The sequence below is a fragment of the Phaseolus vulgaris genome, chromosome 11, assembly GCF_000499845.2.
Source record: "Phaseolus vulgaris cultivar G19833 chromosome 11, P. vulgaris v2.0, whole genome shotgun sequence".
Lineage (NCBI taxonomy): Eukaryota > Viridiplantae > Streptophyta > Magnoliopsida > Fabales > Fabaceae > Phaseolus > Phaseolus vulgaris.
In genome coordinates this window covers 4,271,227-4,281,302 of record NC_023749.2, presented here as the reverse complement: position 1 = coordinate 4,281,302, position 10,076 = coordinate 4,271,227, and the positions used below count along the sequence as shown (strand labels likewise).

The following is a 10,076-nucleotide window of genomic DNA, read 5'->3' as shown; positions in this document are numbered from 1 at the left end:
GAAAAAAAAATCCAAAACACATATTTTGAAAAAAAAATTTAAGAACAGTTTTGTCTTTTCCGTGGAATCGGGTGGTGCAGGGAGCAATTGCCAAATATAAAACATTTATTTTGGACTCTAGACTTTTTTATTTTATTTTTTTACTCTTTAAAAACTCCAAAAGAATGTAAAATTTACTTGACTGACCCTTTATAAACTATGCGTTTACATTTTGTTAAGAAAAGAAATTTTTTTCTAACATTTTCCAAAATAGCTTTTATCACTGCAAACAAACATCATATTTGTTACTCAGTCTCCATTGATTCTTCAACTCCAAACTATCATCTTCTACTCTCAAGACAAACATAAAGGTATTCGTGATCAATTACAGATAAATAAAAAAATTGTCAAAATCATCATGCACATAACAAGATTTAAAAAATGTCTTCAAATTTTAGAGGAAAAGCTTATTTTACCAAACGTATTTAATATAATTAAAATGCTAAAGAGACACAGTACATAGCTTATTTCAAATAATATAACTGTACCGAGTTTAATTAGCAGTGTCTTGGAAAGAAGGAAACTTTCTTTGGAATATTAAAACGTACAGTGAAAGCAGGTGGCATGCTTTGTAGTTTCATACATTTTGGAGCCTTTTCTTTGACAGTGCTGTCTATGTTGTTTAACTTGAAACATCACTAGAGGAGATGAGGGTACTATTATTGCAGCAAGAACAACACTCCCCTACCCACATTCTAGACCTTACTTCTAACTCCTATCCAATCTCACTGTTCAACCAAACCAGCTCCAACCTCACTTTTCTGCTTGTGTTTTGTTGATCTCACTCAGTGGCTCTCTGGGGCTGAAAAAATCTCACAACATTGAACAAAGGTGAGGATGTTCAACGTCATTGCATCATTCTCTCATAGCTTGACACCTCAGCAGTTTTGTTGTTTTCCAAAGTTGCAAGAGATCAGTGTTCTTTTCTAAAATCATAAGGTTTTTTCTTGCTAAAGATCCGAACTTGTATAACTGTGTGTTGTCCTACCAGCAACTGTAAGGTTTTTGGAAATGGGGCTTCATCCATTTTGTCCTTCGTTTTCTAAAATGGCAAAAAAGAAGAAGAAGAAAATACCCTTTTTGCATAATGTGGTTTTGTTTTATACACAAGGTCGTCAACAGTGTTCCAAGTGGTCGTTTTTTTGCTGTGATCATACTTGGTACCATGATATTATGTGGTGCTAGGATGCTGGAGGCATGTCATTTTTATCCGTTTTAATCATGTTTATGTTTTTGTTCCCTATCTGATGTTGCCGTATGTTGAGATTGAGGGAGATTGTGTCTTTATTTGGGTGGAGTTTGACTTGACTTACATAGAGGCTTCCATGATGCCTTGTTGTAAGGATCACCAGAAATAAATGACAAGGAAAGATGCTGTCTAGTCATACATTTGGATGGGAGTTTGTGTCTTTGTTGGTGGTGAAATCCCGATTTTAGTGCATCATGTCTTTAGGATATAGAACAAATGTTTCTCTCATGCTCCCACACTCTCCTCATATGACTTATCCAAACAGTGGTGTTATTATTGTGATAGCAAAGTTGGTTGATTTTCACCAGAGCAATCCCTTTTTCATTATAAGGACTTATCTCGTTGCTACTCTAACACATCACACATGCTGGATGCTTTGATTGTCTTTCCTATAGTATAGTGTATAGTGTTGTCAAACAATTGAATTATTTTAGCCCAGCTGGAAAAGAATGTTACTCTGGCATCCTTCCTATTCGTTGCATATGCTTCCCTCATACATTGTTTTTATGGAAAGGTTGATTTTTCTTAAGATTACTGTTTATTTACTCCTTGATACTATGTAGTCAAGTTATTACATTACCTTGCCTTTTTTTTTTGTATATATCTTCTCCTATTAGTTATCTGTAGGCTTTCTTTTTTTGATTTCTTTTGTTCTCCACTTTCATGTTTCATGATACTCGATATCCTTCAAGGTAAAGATATGATACCCTCGACTTTCTCCCAGGTGCATTCATTTTGTGCCAAAATTGTCAAAAATCATTCTCTTATTGAGTCATCAACTACAAGGACAAAACAGCTGGCAGAGTCCAGCTGTTTTTGTCTGTGTCACTACAAGAAACCCAGTTGCCAGAGCAATTCTTTTGTGAAGGTATCTTGTTTTGCCAATCCAGGATTATTGATATCTCATATTTGGTCAATTGATTGAGGAGGCAATTCTGGAAGAAGCAGTGCAGTATTTTTTTCCTCTTGTCTTCTGTGATTGCTTTTGATATAGGATATGGCTGTTCTTATACCTGCAAGTTCATGTTTTGGAGCAAAGTATCAGACTCTAGCACCATTGAGAATTTTAAGGGGTCTGGTGTGTCTACTGGTTCTGCTTTCAACAGCATTTATAATGTTAGTGTTCTTTGGCTTTATAAGTTCTGTTGTAGTTCGACTTTTTAGTGTCCGTTACAGCAGGAGAGCAACTTCCTTTTTCTTTGGTGCCTGGCTTGCCTTGTGGCCCTTTCTATTTGAAAAGATCAACAAGACTAAAGTTGTATTTTCTGGAGATGATGTTCCTTCAAGAGAACGGATCTTACTGATCGCAAATCATAGAACTGAGGTTGATTGGATGTATTTATGGGACCTTGCCTTGAGGAAGGGATGCATTGGATATATAAAATATATACTTAAAAGCAGCTTGATGAGACTTCCAGTTTTTGGTTGGTCATTTCACATACTGGAGTTCATCCCAGTGGAAAGAAAGTGGGAGGCAGATGAGTCAATCATGCGCCATATGCTTTCAACATTCAAGGATCCCCAAGATCCTCTCTGGCTTGCTCTTTTCCCAGAAGGCACTGATTTTACGTAAGACACTTGCCAATGCCTTTTCTTTTTACTAACCTTATGGCAAGCTAAATCTTTGATACACTGTTAAACATGTTTGATTATGATCATTGTTATTCTGGCATAAAAAGTCAGGTTTATTTAAGTTGAGAATCATGCTATTTTTCCCTTGAAACATCCATAAAAAAAGTTAGGAAAAATATGCTGTCACCGCTCTTCAAATGGTTACTTTCAAACCAAACAATCTTCACTCCCAGTTTTTGTTGATGTAGCATATGTAACTCTGTATCTGTGTTCTGTTACAATTTTCTTCTTGCAGTGACCAAAAGTGCCTTCGGAGTCAAAAGTATGCTGCTGAACACGGGTTACCAGTTCTGAAAAATGTCTTACTTCCAAAGACAAAGGGCTTCTGCGCCTGCTTGCAAGAGTTGAGGGAATCTCTCACTGCAGGTTATCTTGTTTGTCTTTATTTTCTGTCTATATAATTATTGCTAAAGTATTTGACATTAGTTTTGTTCATAGTTAGTCCTTGTACTCATTCAAGAATTGCTCTGGGATACTTTGTTCTTCTCTTTTGGTACTATTAATGGGAAATGTGCAGCATTGTCATCTGTCTATATCTTTTCGCATTTTGTCAAGAAAATATACTAGTCTACAAGCCATCTGATGAATGAAGGAGATCTTTAATTGTCTTATGAGTCTTTCATTCTTCCTTTCGGATAAAATGACATATAGAATGTGTTATTTGCAATGATATCAAATCAATAGAAGATTGAAAGTGTGACAATTGTAAATCATATCATCCTGCAACTAAAGTTCTTTTAACTTTTCATTCAGTTTATGACATGACCATTGGCTACAAATACCGCTGCCCATCTTTCTTGGACAATGTCTTTGGGGTGGATCCTTCTGAAGTTCATATTCATATTCGCCGCATCCCCCTCGATAGTATCCCGGTATCTGAGAGTGAAATGTCCACTTGGTTGATAGATAGATTCCAGTTGAAGGATCAGTTACTTTCCAAATTTCAAATTCAAGGCCAGTTTCCGGATCCAGCAACAGAAAGGGACCTCTCTACTGTGAAGAGCATTTTGAATTGTATGACAATTGTTACCGTGACAGGCACATGCATGTACTACAGTTTTTCCTCTGTCTGGTTTAGACTTTATGTGTCTCTAGTCTGTGCTTATTTGGTTCCAGCCACGTATTACAATATTCGGCCACAGCCCATTCTTAGCCTTTTGAAGAAGAGATCAAATTGACACCATGAATAGGTGGAAGGTACTGTCTGTTGTTGTATGACTGCTGTTATAGTATAAAAGTACTGGACTTGATATTACCATGTTATAGTATAAAGGTACTGTCTCATTGCTGAACTATACTTTAAAACTTCACAGGTCTTATGTTTTTTAATACTACCCCTTTTCTATCTAATTTGTAATAAGTTCTTGTCACAATTTCTGTGCCAGTGGTTTTATCTGAACAAGATCTTCGCTTGTCAAAGCAAAACTAAGCACAAATATAAGCATAGGTGGTTGTGCAGTTACAAGTATGAGAAGTAAAACATTAATATAGTAGTAACTAGTAAGCAAGCAAGGTGCACTTTTGGTATATGTTAAGACATCAAAATGAGTTTCTGTGCCTTTTCCTCCTCAGAGTACCAATAATGATGCATGTGCTTCAAAAACATTTGGCCTTTGTCAACAAATAGTAAAATGGAAGCAGCTTAGAAAAGGGTACCAGTATTCCATACTCCTAACGTAGATGTAGTTTGATCTCAGTTCTTGTTCAGGGTCAATCTTTAAGATCTCAATTCCTCCAGCTCAGACTATTGCCAATAGTCCATAAAGCTCAAGTCAGAGAGCAAAAAAGGATAGAGAATCACAGTGATGGAACTCACTGATCTTAGGACAGTACAAGTGCATCAAACTCACAAGAGGATTACACAACCATTAGAGTGAAAGATTGGATACAAAAGCATAGAAAGGAAAAGAGAAAGGAGAGTTAAACATGGATTCTTCTTCACACTTCTAAACTCTAATACGCATTGACTTCATAGGATTATTAAGTTGATATCAACTTGAGTTGTACGAAAGTTCCATCTCCTGAACTGATGTTGAGCGATTGTAACGTGATTGGCCTAACATTAAGAAGAATTAATGAAGGGAATTTCGGATAAAGTGAGTGAAAACTACCATTTTTTTCCAATTAAAGTAACAAAGTAAACGCAACAAATTAAGAAGAAGGAAAAAACAAATGCAAACCACATTTTCAATATTTGTAATCCATGCTCTATGACCTTTAACATTTATCAATCAGCACTTCCGTGGCACTTCCAACTTGGTATTTTTTTTACACACGAGAATTAAAGGAAGTTATAACTTATAAGATACCACCCCAAATTCTAGATATGCTGCCCCTTTCACGTTTCATGACTTCCTTAAAGGCAAAGTTTACTCACATTTGGCAATAATTATTCCCTTTAAGGAGAAACTAAAACTGATCTTTATAAGATATATTATTAATTTTCCATAAATTAAAAAATATAACTACATCTCACATAAAAATTAAAGGGGTCTCATAATCTCGAACAATATATATAATTTTTCCCATTTAAGAAGACAATATGTATAAATTGTATATTATTTTCTAAATATCTCAGTAAATATTTTTGGATTTAATAACTCAGAGAATTCATAGCTTACAGAAAAAAAGTAAGAACATTTAAACGTTAATAAAAAGCTCAAAGAATACATTTTACAGTGTTCTACGAACAACCAGTTATATTTTTTTCACACTGTAAAAGCGCTTTTGAAAAAATAACGTTTTTATATGACTTATTGCATGTAACAAGGATCCATGCATCACGTAATGCATGAATAGAGTAGCAAAAGTTTGGTTGTTATAAGACATATATTTGTGTTACATATTTGGGAAGAGAGTTTATTGTTGTTACAAAACTCCAACATGGGTTCTTACAATACTCTAACAGGATTACCTTAAGTAAAGGACAACTATTCGGAAGAAAAAAAACAAGTATATCATGTTGATAATGAAAAGATACTGTCTGGGAGATTATTCTCTTTCTGAGAGAAAAAAAATGATTCGATAAAGCACAGGCTCGGTTAAGCTCACGTCAAACTTAGCATGCAAGTATTTGTTCGTTTACAGCTTCTTGTTGAATTGATCAGTGAATGTATTTCAATATATATAAGACAAATAAGAGGCAAATATATGTAGTTTCACCTCAGCAAACTATAAGAGGCAAATAAAGTAATAAAATGAACAAAAAAAATAATTATGTACATGGGTGCACTATTATTATGACATGAATTAAAAAATAAATGCAAGAATGAAGGCATATCAAATATGCCTGGTTATTATTCCTTTAACATGAACCTATAAATCTAGAAAATTTATTATAGGAGGTGTATTTCTCCATCTAACAATTACTACTGGCAGATCAGAGTTCAGTTATGGGGATGCTTTATGATCCTCTGCAGGACCACTGTCCTTGCCCTCCTAATGTCACGGCTGCACATGTCAGCCTGAACTCCCAAATCTTCAACATTCTTCATAAACACTCCAAGTTTCTTCTTGATCTCTTCTATTGCAACTTTCACAGCTCCTTCATCAATGGCAAAATCCACATTATGCAATAGAGATTCAATCTCTATTTGTAGCCTGTCAATGAGAACCCTAATGCTATCCAAATCCTTTATAGCAACATAAGTTCCAGCCTGCATTGAGCTAATCACTTCCTTCTGCCCCTTCAATGCATTTTCATAGTTCTTCCAGAGGGAGTCCATCCACTTTCCCATTGATCCTATTGGGATAGATGTAGCAGCAGCTATTGCAGCCGCAATAGGTGGTGCTGCGATAGCTGCAGCAACAACTGAGCAGATCAAGACTGCAGCAAAAGTAGCCACAAAGATCATACTAGAAACCTTCCTCCAAGACTTGATGTATTTGAGCTTCTTATCAAGCTTGTTCTTCCTAAGTTGCAACTTTTCAAACATGAGTATCTGGTGCTTGTAAGCAGACTGAAATATCTGGAAGAATTCTTGAGTGAAAGGGTCACCAGCTGCCTTGAAATTTTTAAATTCTTGCAATGTCCTCACGTACCGGTTGTCACCCAACACTGATTCCTCCTCAAACTGTTGAAGAGCCACAAGGATGAGCAGCTGGCTGTCACGAGAACGCTTGAGGCACTTTTCCAATGCAGTGCAGAAGTCCAAAGTTTGCAGACTGTTCTCAAAGTATTCCTCAACCAGTTCAAACAGTTCTTGGCTTTTCCATATGTCTTTCTTGCAGTCCAAGATTACCTTTACAACCTCCTGGTTCATCTCCATAAGGCACTCCGTGATCTGTTTTAGAGAATCAAATGAGAGGGCCCGAACTTCAACACCAGCAGCAAGAGTATTGATAACCTCATTTGTTCTAGCTTGAAGTGTGGTGTCAAAGAACTGCAAATCAGAATCAAGCTTGCAAGCGGCCTCGTAAGAACTCAGCTCAGTTTTGTAGTGCAATTCGGTGCCGAGGCCAACAGAAGAAGTTTCAGGCACCTTCTTGCTCATGTGACTCCCCATTTTGCTATAACTCAAACGATCTAATAACCAAAATAAGTCAGAACCCAGAAGTCAGAACCATGTGCGATTAATTCTTTACCCAATCAATCAATGAACGATAACCAAAATTACTACTTTTGGTCCAGTTTTCACAGAAAAGAAATGTGAATTACAAGAACTGCTATGAGAAACATAAATATCATTCCAGTCACCCCAAAAGACTATAAAACGTGTATAAGCAAAATGAAACAGACCCAGATGGAGATTTAGGAAAAGTTCACGCCTTTGAAAGCGATTTTGAAGATAAGGAATCTGGGACAAGGACAATGAAAGGCGATGGAGCAAAAGGTTGGTTTTTGATTTTTGTGTTGTGAGTGGGGAGAGAGAGAGGAAAGGGAGATGATGAAGCAATGAAGTTGAGGTGGAGGAGGGAATGCAGAATCTTAAAGGCAATTAAAGCGATTAAGAAGCAAGAAATGTGGGTGGGTTGAGATTTTAGAATGGCTTGCACGCATGAGGAAAATGAGGTGTTAAAAGATGGAAAACGCTGGAAGCAAGGAAATGACCCTTCTTCTCTCTCCTGAAACTGGACCCTTTTGTTCTGTGTCCCCCCTCTTCCCGTTTACACCACACACTGCACAATTTCAACGCGCTAAGCAACCAAGATTGGCGACCAGAGAAGGCGTTAGAAGCAACCTAGCCAAGCTCAAGAACCAGAAGAGCTAGCTTCACCTTAATGCCACTCCTTACCGACACACAACACAACACACATTTACTGAACAACCGACTAAGGTTGTTTGCTCAACAAGTTCCGAAGGTTGCGGAAGGCGCCCATATTTCTCTCCAAAATTATCTTAACCCAAACCTTTTTCGCTCCATCTTTCATTTAGAATAGAAAAATACACTATCAACGTCTACATGGATATTACTTAAAGAAACATCCAAATAATAATATAATATGATGAAAAAAGAAAATGAAAAATTATAGATACTAATAAACATTTAAAATAATAGAAATATAGATACCCCTTTTAGTGTTAATTACAATGAAAGTGTCCATCGATTTTAATTATTCAGCATGACGTTATATTCATTATAATATTTTCTATTATTTTTATGTGTATACTTATTTTATTATACATTTAGGTTAAAACAACGTTATTTATGTTGAAATATGCAAGAAACGGGAAACAGTTTTAGATATAATATTTGGATAGTTTCTAACTTATTTTTATTATTTAAGAAGCTTGTTTAACCAGATCAGAACCTGTTTGCAAGATATAATATTCATTGTTTTTAATTCCATTTGTAACATGATTTCGTGGGGCTTGTGGAAGAAAGTTCAATAGTTTTGGATTAAGTAGAAAACAAAAATACTATAATTATGAACATAGCTTTAAAGGTGTAGTTATAGAAGAGTATACACATATATAAACCAAGCTATGAGTTTTTCCCAAAAACGTTATCACTTCACGTAGAGCCCGCAAAATATACCACCATTTCTGCATTCGTCTTTATATAATAAACTTCCAATAATGTCTTTTGTTTTTTTTTTTCTTTTACTGATAAAAAACGCATACATGAAAATAATTAAAGTAAGTTCTAAAACTGATAAAATGTAATTTATGGTGTAGTTTGTTTGCTTTGATTTTTGGACAAAAGTAATCTAAATCAAATATGAAAGTGTATTATGTACTTTATTTTGTTCTTTACATGCAATATCAAACCCCACATAGATAAAACTAATTTTCTGCAAATTTGGAATTTTTATGTTTTTTTTTTTCATCTTGTGATCATATATATGCCACAAAACCATTGAACAGATAATAGTTTTTTTTTTCTATTTCTTGTTGTCTGAGTGTTTGAAAGTCTTTTGCAATTTTTTTTTCACAGTTTTCTACTTTTCCAAGCAAAAACTTGATGGGAGAAATCATTGTTTTCACCTAGAATAGAAAACCAATTCGAATGCAAACATATCCCATTATTATTATATCTACGTTTCTTTCTCTTTCTCTCTCAAAAAGTGTTAAGTATTAGATATTCATTCAATAAAAATAATATTCATGCGTAATCTTTGTCCTAATAGAAAAATTATTTGATAATTTAAAATAAGTTGCTTCAACTTTAAACACCCATAATTATGCAGATTATTTTCTCCATCATTATTATTAGTACCACTTCCATTATTATTATTTTCTGTATTAATTTATAAGTTTTTTAGATTCTCAAATTTTTGAAATATTCTAGTTCAACATCCATATATTTTAAAATTGTTTGAAAGTATAAAGTGAATAGAATCATCAAATAGCGTATCTTAAGATTGATTTTTCAACTTCGTCATCAAAGTTACGTTGTTTCTTTTTTCAGTGTAGAGATATGGATTACTAATATTAATAATTAAGGATGATATAGTTGTTTCATATTATTTATTTATGTATAAGGTGAAATTGTTACAATATATGTGTAAGAGAAAGAAAAATATTGTATACACTTAATTTAAGTATATTATTTCAGTTTTCAAAATTATTATTAGTTAAAATGTGTTTTTTGTGTTGGTGAAGGAGTTTTATCATAATAATAAAGTTTATTTGACATTCTAAAACACTACTTTATATATTTTTTAAATAAAATATTATATTATAATAAAATAATAATTTATTTAGGTGTTAATG

General features: G+C 34.3%; 2 protein-coding genes across 3 annotated transcripts; one reads left to right on the top strand and one right to left on the bottom strand.

The window, feature by feature from the left end:
- Nucleotides 1-603: 603 nt before the first annotated feature.
- Nucleotides 604-4,215, top strand: LOC137827933 (probable 1-acyl-sn-glycerol-3-phosphate acyltransferase 5). 2 transcript variants are annotated; one of them, XM_068634312.1, is made up of 4 exons: nt 604-870; nt 2,013-2,857; nt 3,156-3,286; nt 3,674-4,215. In XM_068634312.1, the coding sequence occupies exons 2-4, from the start codon at nt 2,286-2,288 to the stop codon at nt 4,096-4,098; spliced, it is 1,128 nt and encodes a 375-aa protein (XP_068490413.1). In that variant the 5' UTR covers nt 604-870; nt 2,013-2,285; the 3' UTR covers nt 4,099-4,215. The 2 variants fall into 2 exon arrangements, with proteins under 2 accessions (XP_068490413.1, XP_068490421.1); XM_068634320.1 differs by having other exon boundaries at nt 683-870; nt 1,981-2,857.
- A 1,788-nt stretch (nt 4,216-6,003) lies between these two features.
- Nucleotides 6,004-7,950, bottom strand: LOC137832780 (UPF0496 protein At4g34320-like). The gene is made up of 2 exons (XM_068641125.1): nt 7,659-7,950; nt 6,004-7,445 (listed from the first exon to the last, which is right to left on the bottom strand). Exon 2 carries the CDS (start codon nt 7,423-7,425, stop codon nt 6,307-6,309), a length of 1,119 nt encoding a protein of 372 aa, XP_068497226.1. The 5' UTR covers nt 7,426-7,445; nt 7,659-7,950; the 3' UTR covers nt 6,004-6,306.
- Between the last annotated feature and the right edge of the window lie 2,126 nt (nt 7,951-10,076).

Coding starts and splice junctions, on each gene's coding strand:
- LOC137827933 (XM_068634312.1), top strand. CDS start 2,286: ATGGCTGTTCTTATACCTGCAAGTTCATGTTTTGGAGCAAAGTATCAG. Junction 2,858..3,155: donor CCAGAAGGCACTGATTTTAC/GTAAGACACTTG, acceptor TTCTTCTTGCAG/TGACCAAAAGTGCCTTCGGA. Junction 3,287..3,673: donor GAGGGAATCTCTCACTGCAG/GTTATCTTGTTT, acceptor CTTTTCATTCAG/TTTATGACATGACCATTGGC.
- LOC137832780 (XM_068641125.1), bottom strand. CDS start 7,425: ATGGGGAGTCACATGAGCAAGAAGGTGCCTGAAACTTCTTCTGTTGGC.